Here is a 14,429-nt window from a genome sequence, read left to right as displayed (position 1 = left end):
TCTTAAATACCGACAGGCTTGGGGCATCAACCTTGTCTCTAGGAAGCCTGTTCCAATGTTTGACCACCCTCTTGGTAAAGAGATGCTTCCTAATGCCCACTCTGATCCTCCCCTGGTGCAGCTTTGAACCATTCCCACACGTCCTATCAGTGGATACAGGGAGAAGAGATCAGCATCTCCCTCTCCACCTCCCTCCTCAGAAAACTGCAGGGAGTGATGAGGTGGCCCCTCAGTCTCCTTCTCTCCAAACTAGACAAAAAGCGCATGTAAACACTCAGATAAAGTATGTTAAGCTACAGCTGTACCTTACCCAAACAGCTGTAGCAGTCGGACCCAGAGAAAGCAGGTGTCTTCTGCTTCGCCTCACCACAGTCTCCCGGGGGACCCCTCCCCGGTGCATGCCCAGCGTGAGGAAGATACAAAGCTTTGCTGTGGCCGCCCAGAGCGACCTCACCGCTTGGACGCTGCAACCGCCAGGAACCGCCTTCCTGAGCCCCCTCTGGCGGGGAAGGAACCGTGCCCGGCTCCACCGCCTCCCCCCAGCTCTCCGTGCCCGCAGGCGCAGCCAGCGCTGGGGCCTCAGGCCAGCCGCCGAGCAGCACGCATCACACAGCCGTCCCTGCCGGGGGCTCGCCCGCCCCGCCAAGCGCGGCCACGGGCGGCCTGCCCAAAGCCGCGGCCGGGAGGAGGCCCTGAGGCGGGCCCAGCGTGCTCCCACGTCGCTGGGGCGCCGTTACATCTCCCCCTCCCCAGGAGCGGCCGGGCCCGCTCCCTCCACAGAGGCTGTGGCGGCGGACCACCCCCAAAGCACCGCCGGGCCGCGGCCCTCCCTCTCGGCGTCGCGGGGCCTAACGGTGCGGGGCAGCAAAGAACCGGCTGGGCCCCAAAGAAGCCGCCGAGCACGGGCAGCGGCAGACAGCGGCGGACAGCGGCCTCCGCCGGCGCCTGGCCGGCCCGCAGCCCCTCCCCGCCCTCCAACGGCCGCGGCGGGAGCGACCCCCACCCAGCGCGAGCCGTATGACACCGCCTCTGGGGTGAGCCCCTCCGGTGTAGTAGCGCCCCCTGCCGGCTGGGCGGGGCGCGGAAGGCGCCGCGTCCCCGCTCCTCTCTGCCACAGCAGCGGCACGTGACTCAGCCAGCGCGCGGCCCTCCCGCCGGGCTCCCCCCCACCGGCAGGAGAGGGCGGAGAGGGGGCGGGGCTGCGTCCAGCTCCGGCGCTTCCGGTTGGGCAGCGGGCGGGCCCGGGGGAGCGATAAAGCGGCCGCTATTCGGCCGCGTGCCCGCCTCCCGGACCCCCCCCCCCCCTTTCCCCTCTCCCCTCCCCTTCGCATCCTCCCCCTCCCCCCCCCCTCCTCCCCGCCCCTCGCGCGGCCCAAGCCCGCGAGCGCTGCTGGCCCGGCCTGCTGCCGTCACCGCCGTTGGCGGGGGTGCGCCCAGCCCCTCCCCCCCGCCCGGCGCCCCGCCGCCGCCCTGGAGGTTCCGCAACGGTGAGTGCGGGCGAGGGGGGTCCCTATCACCCACCCCCCTCTCCCGCCGCCGGCGCACGCACAGGGCGGCTGGCCGGGGCCCGGCCTGCTCCCCTCCTCCTGGGCACCGGGCCTGGGCCTTCCCCTTGTCCAGCCCCCGCCGCGGCGTCGCGCCGGGAGAGCGGGCGGCCTTTTGGGGGGGGGGAGTGAGGGGGGGCGTCGCGCAGGCGGGCGGCGGTTGGTGTCGGCGCGGGGGAACAAAACCGGGGGGGGGGGGGGGGCGTAAGTGGCGGCGCCGCGCATGGGAAGGGCGGTGGGGAGAGGGGAGGCGGCGGGGGAGACCGCCCGGCGGGGCGGGAATGAATGGGCGGGCGGCGTGGCCCCCTGCCCCGGCGGGGAGCGGCCCCGGGGGGCCGGGCAGGAGTGGAGCTGGCAGCTCTGGGAAGGCCTAGTCCACAGGCACCCCCTCCCCGAAAAAAAAGTTAAAGCTCTGGCCGGCAGAGCGCGGAGCAGGTGGAGCGCGCTGCCGGTTCTGCTTCCCTCATAGCGAAAGGCTGCGAGACGCCTCGGGACAGCGAGTTTTGCACGGGACGTGTCCCCGGCGGGACTGTCCTCTTCACTCGTGACAGAAATAACTGCGAGGAGGGATTGCATCGCCTGTCAGATCAGTGAGGCAAATGCAAACCGAAGGCTCGAAACATGTCACTGGGTTGCATCCTTACATCGTTAGGGATGGGTGAGGCGAGTCAACTATTAGTGGCATTTTAGACCTGACTTCTGAACTGCAGGAGTCTCGTTTGTGTTCACTGCACACACTTTTCGGAGCCTGGAGAAGTTGCCCGTAGTAGCTGGTGCAGGTGTTAGGAGGATTTGATGCTTGACTGTGCAGAGGGGAGCTGCGTTAGTTGATAACAGCTCGGCACTGTTAGAAATAAGAGTTGTAATTGGAAGCTTTACTTGTACTGAGTTGTTCGTAAGCGAGGAATATAGAGACTTTGGATTTAGCTCTTCTGTAAGCTCCCCTTGAACCTCATTTGCTTTCAGAATAATGTAAATGGAATTCTTAGCCTGGTGTCACCAAGATTCACAACCTTAACTCACAATTCCTGACTAGATTGTGTGCTCTGGTGGGTCCAGTGGCATTTCATTAGCTCAGGTTCAGCACTGCAGAAATAAGGTTTCTGGGGCCATTTTTGGAAGCTGTCTGTGCGCTGTTGTAAACTTGGAGTTAGAAAGCCCTATCAGAAGTTCGTGGCATTAATTTTTCCTACCCTGAATCTGTCATAGGTATGCTGATATTTCTCTGCAGTTTATACTATTGTCAGATCTTGTGTTAAGAACTAATGTTGCTGTGTAGACTCACCATTCTTAGCAAAGGTGGAAATCTTGCAAGATAGCTGCAGTTCTGTCCCCTTTTGTGTTTCTTAAGTCATTTCCATGGGCATCAAGTATGGTTACTTTGCAACCTTCCTCTGACTTGAACCTTTCCTGGAAACATGGGACCACATAATACAGCTGTTTCCTGCCTGGATCTGGTGTCTTACATGTTCTCACAGCATATCTCACCGTTTCAGTGGCTGATCAGATCAGGGCGTTTGTGCCTTTTTTAGGTGCATAATTTTAAAGACATGGTTCGGTGATCGTTGCTGATGGAATGTAGCCTGTGTAGATGGGCTGGTAGCTGGGAGTTTGGTTGTGAGGATGTGGTCAGATTCCCATGGATGCTACTGGATTAGCGGGAGCATAGTGCTGCCTGTTTTGGTTCACGGTGCGTTGGAAGTGACCCCCTTACCTGCTGTTTGCCTTATGAAGTGCCGGCTTTGCTGTACTGTGGGGATGTTTGTGTGCAGCTTCCTCTGGGAGCTAAACTTCTGTTTCGTCAGTCACAACACAGGAATGTGGCTTCAAGAGAAGCAGCAGCATCATGTTGCCACCAGACTGCCATTTACTTTTTGGCACTACAAGAACATGTCATTTTTCCTTTCGCTTAAACATGGCAATAGTCTGGATCTGCTTCTGCTAGTAGAAGCAGTGGTGCAGCTGCATCCAGCTTTCTTGTGCTGGGAACAAACTTTACCGTTGACTCTCTTCATTGATAGAGGAAATGGCTGAACTGTTTGCCTGCAAGAAAGTTAGAAGGCTGATGAAAATGAACAGCCATCCTTCCTGTGCAGCGACTGATAGAGCGAATCCAATGTGATTGTAGGGAATCACAGAAAATAGAGGACTTTCTTCTTGAGGGCTTTACCAGCTGTGCTGCCATCATTGATGTGTGTTGCATGTCCTCATTCTCTGCTTGTGTCTCACAAAGCTTGGTTCTTTATCGAGAGGAAAAGATACATAGATCCTTCTGCCAGTGAGAACCAGGACAGTCTGATTTTGAAGAATATGATAGACTACTTGTTGCTGTGTTCTGAAATTCTGTGTGTCATATTAAAAGCAACCTGCAATTTTCTGTGCTCACAGGCAGTCTGGATCCTTGAGCTCTTCATGGCTTCCTTCTGGCACTGCCTCATAACAGTCACAGTTTATCCTCTGTAGAGGAAAAATGCAGGAATATATTAAATATTGCAACACTGAATGCAGAATTTCTTTATTAAAAATAACCTGAAATGATTAGTAGATGTGTACCTATGACATTGGAATGGGGTTGAGAAGCAGAGACATCTTGTTAACTGCCAGTCAGTGTTGTATCATCCCCTGGGTGGATTCTTTCTTACCTACAATATCTCTTGCACGTTCTTTTTTCCTACCACTGGGAGGTTTTTGAGAGGCTGTAGGAAGTATGGCTTAATCTTTAGTGGGATCTTCATGGATGATGGGATACTGAATCCAGAACTGGCTCTGAAGTGGCCGTACATACTGGCTGGAAAGATGCTAGGTTTGTCTGCTCTGTGCATTAGCTTAGGCCACTCTTACTGCTCAGTCTAACATGAGCGTAACAGAAATGGCTGATGCTGTTTGCACTCTGTGGTTGCCCTGCAATATTGCTAGCCAACTTCAGAATTTGCAGTTATCTCGTTGCCTCTTAACTTCTTGGGTACTTTTACTTTCTGGCAAATCGTGACTTTGGCCTCTCGGATGCTGAGAACCAAGCAATAAAAGTAGTTATGGTTGTTCTTTTCTCAGGTAGATATGGGTCCTCATTACTGATCCTCTTCCCTTGCTGTTTTTCTGTTCTTCCTGTGGTGGAGGAGATTATAGCCAGAACTGCAGTGGTAGGGGACAGGAACTGGTGTAAGGATCTTCAGCATCTCTGAGGAGAGAGAGCTGGTGGTAGGAACCTTTCTATGTAGATTCTAGACATGCGTGAAAGAAGTGGGATGGGGAGAGGTGGCTGATGGAGCAGCGGTAGTGACTGGTGGTCACATTGCCGAGATCTCTGGGTCTCTTCAAGCAGCTTTAACCTGAGTGATGGACATGGATTTATGTCACTTCAGGTCAGCAAAAACCTTTCATCAAGCTAAGAGCTGAGCTGGTGCTGATGCTGTTGCCGTGCTTGATATCTGCAGATATAGTGAGCTTGTAGACAGCAGCACTTATCTATTCAGGTAGATTTCAGTGGAAGTCTTTTCTCAGGAAGACTCTAAACGAGTCTTTGCTGTATTAAGCTAAAGTTTAGTACTGCAAACTCCGGAATCTTAGTTGAATCTTAGTACTTTGTCTTGAAGTGGTGACAGGACGCAGGCACAGGACAAGCATAAGTGCTGAGCTTAAGATTTCTGCTTCAATTGTAATGTGTTCTCAGAATACATAATTAGTTCTGTTTGGCTGTATCTGTATTTGTTTTCTCAGTGTTGCAGCCATGAAAAGTGACAAGAGTAGGAGAGGATGCAGAAATAGCGGTTAAGGAATGCAGTGTGCTTTGAAGTGCTAACGTGGCTGCAGCACAGCCTCAGCTATAGCCACTGTGGCATGGTGCATCCTGTAACTGAGTTTTAGTAGGGGCGATGCTGAAGTGTCCTTTTTACAAAACAGGTAGGGCATGGGAGAGTGTCGAACAAAACAAAGTGCCCTGGGGCCTGCACAGCAGTTACCTGTACTTGGACAGTCACCGGGCAGCCTTGAGAGAGACTCTAGCAGCCATTTCCCTCTGCTGTGTTTCATGGGGGACCTGTTTCTCATGACAACTTGAGCTTCATCCTGAAATTGATACTTTTCCTCAAAGGGTTTCAGATGACTAGAATGATGTTTGGATCTAGTATTTGGTCAAGTTCTCTGCAGTGCATGTGGGGCACCCTGCCAGTTCAATAGCAGCAGTTATTTTTCTTACCCTTTTAATGGGTCTAACTGGAGCAGTGCAGAGCTAGGTCCCTTTGTCTGTGATAAAGCACTTACACGCAGGGAGCGCGGTCAGTCTTTTTTAGTGCTGCCAAAAAGACACCACTGAGCGCAGATAACATCACAGGTTGTGCAGATCCAAAGCCATGGGGACCTGGTTGAGCGTATGGTTTCTAGCCTGGCTGGCTCTGCTGGCGCGGGACTGTTTGAGGAACAGCACGTCACTGTTTTCTAAACTTTCACCCAACTAGGCAAGGCAGGATCCAGGAGTCGATGATCCAGGATCAGGCAGTTCTGATGCAGGCGTCGATGGCAAAGAGAAATGTGAAGCAGGCATTTATCTGTGTGACAAACCTGATTATAGAGGAGGGCAGTAATCACAGCTATATAAAGACAGTGACATTTCTGCTCAAAGTGAGAAGGGATCAGGAGGAGTTGATAGGAAAGTCTTATAAACTAGCTATTCAGATATGTGCTAAGTGAACCAGCAACTTCAGTTTACTCCTTCAGAAGTGTTTAAATGAATTTAAATTGACAGCATGAGTTAATAGTGGCTCAGCACTGTTCAAGTTTGTTACTGGTCTTACGATAAGTATTCTAAAACCAGATTTACTGTTCCATGCAGTCATGGCCTAAGGTGCTGCAATACCAAAGAGTCATCTTACTCAGGGGTATGCCGCAATTGAGTAGAGATTTCAGCAGAAGAGGCAGTTTCTTCAGTGACTGCCAGCTACAGGGTAGTGAAGTTATAAAATTAAAAATGATGAGTGATAGCAGTGTGAGAGAAAGTACCACCAACTCTTAATGTTATTTCTTATGCCAAAGGCTTGAATGCCAGCATTTAAATGTCTGGAGATGAAAATGAGGAAATGCCTGTAACTTCTTCAGTTCCAGAATAACCTCCTGGTCAAAAAAGTTTAGCATCAACTTGGACAATTTGTGGAAGGGAGCCAGGGACCTTTTCTCACTGTTGCATTTGGAAAGAAAATGGAAATTTCCATTGTGAAGTAAGATAAGGCTGAATAAAAGGAGAGGATGGGAGGTGGAGTTGAGAGGGGTGAATAACAGAAACCTCCAGAAAGGGCAACAGTTAGGTGATGTGAAAAGAGGAGGGAAATTATGAAGAAGATAGAAGACATTGTCTGGTAAACTTTGTTGGAAGCTATGATAAATTCAGTTTAGAAAACAAAAAAAAAGGCTTTTCCAGAGAAAAGAAAATGGAAAATTCAGGATTACCACCTATTTTAGAAATGACAAATTCCCTTTCAGTTCTGAAAATGTGATTAGTGCAGTATATCCTTATTAGCCTAATTATGTTCTGCTGTGATTTGGCAAAAATCCCCACCTTTTTCTTTAGCTTGTATGATCAATACTGAATTTTTGGCTTTCAAATTGAAATCTTCCTTTCCTCCCATTGCCCCAAATCCCCCAACTGAAAAATAAACCTTAATTCATAAAGACTTTTAGGTCTTTTTGAGTGTTAAGACATGGCTTGCTTTGGGGTTTTTCAATTGGCAAGTTGTTTACTATTGCAGAGATACAGACCACTGAGCACTACTATTATCTTTCTGTTTTATTTTGATCTTTTACAGGAATATAAAGCTTGTTATAAGATGTTGGGGAGTGTTTTGTGGTCAACACTGAATGCAGTGTGGATTACATTTTGGGGTGTCTTGTATGGTTACTAATAGTACTGGGAAACTGCAGCTTGCACCCCAAAGGTCCTTCCACTTCAGTATTTATAGAGCAGTGTAGCTAGCCTGTGGTTGGATGCTGTTCATTTGTCTCATAGCTGTAAAACAGGATCCCTCTTAGAGCTTGCTCTGTAATCCCGCCATGCTTCCTGATTGGAAATCTACCTATTCCTGTGACTTCATGCATAGTTCATGCAAAGAAATTATTCCATGAGCAGCTGAGCTAATGAACCTTTATTTCTTAGGGATTTGTGCCCTCAGCTCCTCAGCCAATCAATCCTCCTTTCCTGTTGTTTTGGTTTTTTTCTTCTGTATCCATGCCATCCTTTAGCAGCACTGCTAGTTTACTTTCATTCTGCCCCAAACCCAAAGCAGCTCACTGCTGTAGTATTTTTAATTCCTTCTCTTTTTCCCTAATTATAAGCTGAATCAAACACTGCTTGTTCTGCAGGTTTTAAGACTGTTTGCATACTGACCACTTATGTACAGATGACAGGCTAAACAGAGCCAGTAACTGTTAAGTGAAATATTCGGCCTTAGCTTCAGTGGAGGCATTTCTTTCGTTCTCTACTCGGTTCCTGATTTTCATGAAACTTGTAGAAATTTAAAGTGTGACTGGATTGCTTTGTCTGATTTGATTGGCCCTGACTGTAGGGCCAACATGTTTGTGTAAGCCTCATTTCCATAAGAAACCAGGGTAAAAATGCTTTAGGAATAAATCAAGAAAACTTGCTTTGGATGCATATTTTTAGATTAGTTATTAGTCTAATACATATATTTACACAGGAAAAAGAATGTTAAAATGACACAAAAACTTGGTGTGTTTTGAGACAGTGTGTCTTACAAGACCCCCAAAATTAGGTTGATATCTTAGCATGATAATCATGTAACATCTATTTAATTTGAACCTACAAGACACAACCTATGTGCATTTCACATAAATGTCCAAATACTCCTTTTCACCATAGAGAAACCTCCTACATTTACATGAAAATGACTTACAGAATATGATTAAACTTGATTTTCTGCTTATTGTAGTAGCTAATACGGGTAAATTCTGTTTGAAATAGTGGAATCTAGCCAAATAATTAAAAATTATTTGCATTTCAGATGATGCATTTCTGGGTTTGGGTTTTTTGTTTGTTTGTTTTAGGTTTTTTTTTTTAAGGTCTTACAAAACAGTAATTTTGAGAAATTTCCATCTTTCTCTTTGGGGTGAGGCAAACAAAATGTTTTGTATACAGAGGGCTGTCAACTACACCCAACTGGAAAAAATGTCACTGCTGTTTTTTTAAAATAGTATTTTTGTTGTTATTAGGGCAGCAGATGAAATAATGGAATGGGAAAAATTCTTTTCATAATGGATAAAGTCTTTATGAGCAGCAGCTTTTGTTTTTCATGTAATTAGTGAAAGAAAAACACTGTTTAACAGATGAAAACAGAGCCTACGCTTTAGGCTGCTGTTTTCTTCAATTTTTTTTGTCTTTGTTAGAAACAGCTACTATGTTTTGAAATTTTATGATGAAGATGCAGTTTTGAAATGGCTTTTGTTTTCAGTTTACATGTATAATATAAATAAAACCACTTCAAATCTGGGAAGACAGACAACTGAGAAGGCAAGTCACATTTATCAAATGAAATGTCAACTTAGCTTTTCATCACCTGGGTTCTTTTTTAATCGTTTGCTTGCAGAATTTTTTACATAGATAGGAAGACCTCTTGTAAAATATAAGCTTTGTTTTTCAAGTTCTACTGATGTAAAATGACTTGCTGAAGTTGGAGACACTTATATTTGGATTTCTTTATGAAGTAGTTAGTACCTGTGCAAACGTTATGCTTTCTAAAATGGAAGAGGAAAAAAGCACATGTGGTTACTTAGGGATAACAAAGAATTGAAATTAACATTGACAGCTAACTATACAGATTTTTTTTTCTTCCTTTATTGCAGGAACTGAAGCTTCCTCTTTAAAAGGTGCAGTGCTGTGAAAATTGTTACTGACTATAGGAAAATGGACATGCTGCAGATACTACGTAAAACCACAGAGCGCTTAGAGTGTGATCACTGCAGCTTCAGAGGAACGGACTATGAAAACATACAAATTCATATGGGTACCATACACCCAGAGTATTGTGATGAAATGGATGCTGCTGGTTTGGGTAAACTCATATTTTATCAAAAAAGTGCAAAACTGTTTCACTGCCACAAATGTTTCTTTACCAGCAAGATGTATTGCAATGTGTATTATCACATCACGGCACAACATGCAGCACCTGAGAAGTGGAATGAGGAGCGGAAAGAACAGGTAGAAGGAGATTCAGATTCGTCCAAAAAAAGTGTCACATTAGAGCCACAGAAACCTACCCTTTCCCCTGAATCGCGCAAACCTGCCCTTTCTCCTGAACTCCCCAAATCTGAACCTGTTGTTTCCCCCAAGCTCCAGAAATCATCAGTGTCTCCAGAGCCCCAGAAGTCAGTTCAGGCAACTTCTTCAGAGCCAGAGAAGTCAGCCCAGGCCACGTCCCCAGATCCAGAAGCATCAGCCCAGGCCACATCTCCAGATCCAGAGAAGTTAGCCTCAGCTGTTTCCCCAGACTCAGAGAAACGGTCTCCTGCAGTGTCCCCCGACCCACAGAAGCCAGCCCCTGCAGTGTCCCCCGACTCACAGAAGCCAGCCCCTGCAGTGTCCCCCGACCCACAGAAGCCAGCCCCGGCTGTGTCTCCAGAGCCTCGTCGGCATTCCCCTGCTGTGTCTCCAGAGCCTCGTCGGCATTCCCCAGCAATGTCTCCAGAGCCTCGTCGGCATTCCCCGGCTGTATCGCCAGAGCCCCGTCGCCATTCTCCTGCTGTGTCTCCAGAGCCCCGCAGATACTCCCCAGCTGTGTCGCCAGAGCCAAAGAAACCTGCTCCAGCGGTATCCCCTGAACCGCGGAGGTATGCCCCAGCTGGGTCTCCTGAGCCCCGGAGGCATCCTTCTCAAATGCGGAGGCCTGCTTCTGCTTCTTCTCCTGAAACCCGGAGGCCTGCTCCTGCAGTTTCGCCAGAGTCATGGAGACCTGGTCCGACTGTTTCCCCTGAGCCCTGGAGATCTACACCTCACGAGGTGCAGAAGTCTTCCACGGTTTCTCCCTGGGCTCCAAAGCCTGCCATGTCTGTAGAATCGCGGAGGTCTGCACCTGAGTCCCGAAGGCCTGGCCCCGTTGTGTCCCCAGAGCCTAGGAGGCTTGTTTCTGACTCGTGGAAATCTACATCCTTTTCTGAATCCCAGAAATCTACTCTTGTTTCTTCTGAGCCGTGGAAACCCATCTCATCTGTTTACCCTGAAGGCTGGAAACCTGTTCTGTCCCCTGACACGTGGAAGCATTCTCCCCCTGTTTCTCCTGAGCTTCGAAAGTCTAGTCACACAGTTTCCTCTGACTCTTGGAAGCCTTCTTTCTTTCCTGAGGTCCGTAAGCCTGGTGCTTCGGTATCTCCTGAATCTTGGAAACTCTCCGAGTCCCGGAAATCTATGTATTTTTCTGAAACTCAGAAATCCACCTCTGCTGCTTCCTCTGAGGTCCAGAAACGGGCTCATTTCCCCGAACCTCGCAAAAGAGCTCTGTTCCCAGAATCTCGTAAATCTAATCCTACTGTTTCTACTGATGTCCAGAAACGTGCTGTTTTTTCTGAGCCCCAGAATCAGGTGTCTACTTCTGCTGTTTCTACTGAAGGCCAAAAACATGCCCTATGTTCTGAAGCCCAGAAATCAGCTCTTGTTTCTTCTGAAGTCCAGAAGCATGCCCTATTTTCTGAAGCCCAGAAACTTGCTCCCATTTCCTCTGAAGTTCAGGAGCCTACTTCCTTTCCAGAGTCTCAGAAATCTGCTTCTCCTGAAATTCAGAAACATGGCCTCTTTACTGAGTCCCAGAAGCCTACTTCTGTTTCTCCCGAGACCCCCAAACAAGCTCTTTTTATTGACTCCCAGAAATCTGCTGTTTCCCCTGATGTTCAAAAGCATGCTGTATTTTCTGAGATGCAGAAGCCTGCTGCTGCTTTATCCTCTGATGTCCAGAGACATGCTGAAACTACTGTACCTTCTGAAATCCAGAAGAACATCCTGTTTTCCGAGCCTCACAAGTCTGCTCCAGGTTTTTCTTCCGAGCCCCAGACACCTAGTGAGTCTGGTGAGAGTGACTTTCTTTCCCACAGTTTAGATGATCAGAAACCTCTGGATGATTTATTCTCACAGGATGAACAATCAATATTAGCCAAAGAATCACCAGAAGACATGTTATATTCCTGCCCAAAAAAGAAGCCCAAGAAGGAAAACCAGGAGAACTCAGATTCTGAACTAAATAGCAGTGAGTGTGGAAAAACAGAGATGGACTTGATGGAGATAAAGGAGCAAGAATCAAACAGTGACCAAGAGCAATATGATATGGAGTCATCTGATTACAGCAAAGAGAGCAAAATAGATGCAGCTACTCCCATGCAGCCACAGTGTGTGCTACAGTTTACCGAGGAGAAAGAAGCTTTCATCTCCGAGGAAGAAATAGCAAAATACATGAAGCGTGGCAAGGGAAAGTATTATTGCAAAATTTGTTGCTGTCGTGCAATGAAAAAAGGTGCCGTCTTGCACCATTTAGTTAACAAGCATAATGTTCAAAGCCCGTACAAATGTAAAATATGTGGCAAAGCTTTTCTCTTGGAGTCTCTTCTTAAAAACCATGTTGCTGCTCATGGTCAAAGTTTGTTGAAGTGTCCACGATGTAATTTTGAATCAAATTTCCCCCGAGGCTTTAAGAAACATTTAACCCATTGCCAAAGCCGTCATAGTGATGATACACCTAAAAAACACTTGGACAGCCTTGAACCACTTGAAGAACAAATTTAATTTGTTCCCCACCCCCCCCCCCCCATGCTAGAAAAGCTGAATTTACAGAAGTGTTCAGAAGTGTTGCTGTATGTTACCTGAGTAGTTTAGCTGATCTGACAAGTCAGAAGATGCATGGTTTATTGTACTATGTTTAACTTGTCTTACAGCTGTATTACTGAAATGATTTACTTTCAAAAGTAATTTTAAATATGTGTTCATGTCTTTGTATTACCCATCAGTAGAGTCATATTTTATTTTTCAGATGTACTATGTTTTTGAAACCAAAATGGATACAAATTAGTTTTGTAAAAATTTGTAAAACATACAGGCAATTAAGGACTGGAGTGGCAAGCAATCCATATATTCCTGTGAAAACTGAACTTGCTTTTTCACATTTGTTAAATGTCATATTTTTCAAAATGTTTTTATGAAATTCTCAAAATTCTCACCAAATTGAATGTGAATGAGCCAGGCATGAGAAACTACCAATCCTTTTGGAATAATAGTGCCCCGAGATTGTAATTGAGTGTATAGGCATTTGTTGGAAATTTATTGCACTCAATTATCTGACTTGTCTCAGATTTAGAAGCATCTAAGGTACTTATTTTGTGATTCTGTATTTTGGCCATGTTTTAAGCATGTACTAATATACATTTAAATTGATGGATTAATGTCAGACTATGTATAGCTCAACACTTTCTCTTGATTCAGGTGTTTGTAATGTCAGAAAACCCCTAAATTTCTTGTATTTGGTGAAATGCTATGCTTTAATCTTTTAACAATAAAAAGAAACCCAACCTGGCTTGGCTGTTTTTCTTTTTTTTTTTCCAAATCAAGAACAAAACCTTTCATGTTGAACATACTTTCTTTTAAGTATCTTTGGCAACAGGAAATGCAAAATTATCCTTGAGTTCTGCTCTGAATACTTCAACTTTGACTCCAGTCGTCAGCCTGTGAAAGCAAGGTTAGTCTAAATTTCCTGTCTGCTTCAGAAAAAAAGTTGGATGTAAATGAGGGCAAACATGGAAAACAGGAATTTGTGCACTGTTATTTAGCATGCTTGCTTTTGTGTATTTGCATGTTACCTCTTCAAAAAACTGTAAGTGCTGTATAATTCAGCAGGAGTATGGATTTTAAGTGGAGGTGGCACAAGGAAAGTTTCATTCTCCTCAGGCTGAACGATGCCTAGATTTAAGCTCTTGTAAGTATTGGCTTAGAATATGAAGGTGATAGTGTTAAATAAATAATAATGAAAAAATCTCCAGGTGTAAGCTCCTACCAAAGAGCTTCAGATTGATTTGATTGAAGCCTGTGTCTGATATCTTTCATGTATCAAAAGGATTTCTGGAAGGAAGGGAAAAAGTATTTAAAGCTCTACACTTACAAGACTTCTCAGTGCTGCCTATAAAGAGTAAGCTTTCTTGCAGGGTCCTCTCACACAGGACCAAACCCACTCTAAGTCCAGTGCCTTTTGTTCCCTTTCATGGGGTCCAGACTAGAACTCTAGATACTTTTTTATTTTTATTTTTTCCCCTAGGAGTGACTACAGATAAATCTAAAAGAGAGCACTTGACTATTGAGCTCTGCTAGTGTAGTCTTACTTTGTATAAAAGCTACTTTTCTCCTCTGCTATCATTTCATCACTCTTGGCACAGTCATTTGGTTAAAAAGATGCCTTAATGCTATTTGAATAAAATAAGAAATCAAGGAAGGATTTGTTTGAATTGGAAGTGGTGTCACCTTTACAGGTCAATGTCTCACTACTGGCAGATAGTTGTTTTTCACCACTGTGTATCAGGTAACTACTTTGATTTCTGGGCATCCATAATCAAGGCTTGATGCTGTTTCTGTACTTTTTTTTTTTCTGACTACTTGATTCTTTAATCTTGATTTACAGCTGCCAAAGTGTAGTTTACAACTCTTGGAGATGAACTTTGCAAGTCCCCTTGATATATTAGGGCGTTCAGACTCTTTATACAGATGTGACGGGCACTTCCCAGTTTCTCTTAGTACAGAATTTTATAAGAGCCTTGTGGAAGTTGAAGGACACTTGTGGTGTGTATTTTTTTTTGTTAAGACTAAGTATTCTTTCACCATTCCCTTACACAGTGCTAGTTTGAGATGCTTAAGATGTG

The 14,429-nt window shown here is 46.1% G+C and overlaps 1 protein-coding gene across 2 annotated transcripts; it reads left to right on the top strand.

Moving 5' to 3' along the window:
• The first annotated feature begins 1,211 nt into the window (after positions 1 to 1,211).
• On the top strand, positions 1,212 to 13,096 carry CHAMP1 (chromosome alignment maintaining phosphoprotein 1). 2 transcript variants are annotated; one of them, XM_075739160.1, is made up of 3 exons: positions 1,329 to 1,487; positions 9,390 to 9,744; positions 9,877 to 13,096. In XM_075739160.1, the coding sequence occupies exons 2-3, from the start codon at positions 9,451 to 9,453 to the stop codon at positions 12,310 to 12,312; spliced, it is 2,730 nt and encodes a 909-aa protein (XP_075595275.1). In that variant the 5' UTR covers positions 1,329 to 1,487; positions 9,390 to 9,450; the 3' UTR covers positions 12,313 to 13,096. The 2 variants fall into 2 exon arrangements, with proteins under 2 accessions (XP_075595271.1, XP_075595275.1); XM_075739156.1 differs by having other exon boundaries at positions 1,212 to 1,487; positions 9,390 to 13,096.
• Positions 13,097 to 14,429: the final 1,333 nt, after the last annotated feature.

Source organism: Balearica regulorum, chromosome 1, assembly GCF_011004875.1.
Source record: "Balearica regulorum gibbericeps isolate bBalReg1 chromosome 1, bBalReg1.pri, whole genome shotgun sequence".
NCBI classification, from domain to species: domain Eukaryota; kingdom Metazoa; phylum Chordata; class Aves; order Gruiformes; family Gruidae; genus Balearica; species Balearica regulorum.
The sequence above is the reverse complement of the archived record's forward strand: the minus strand, read 5'-3'. Positions and strand labels throughout refer to the sequence as shown.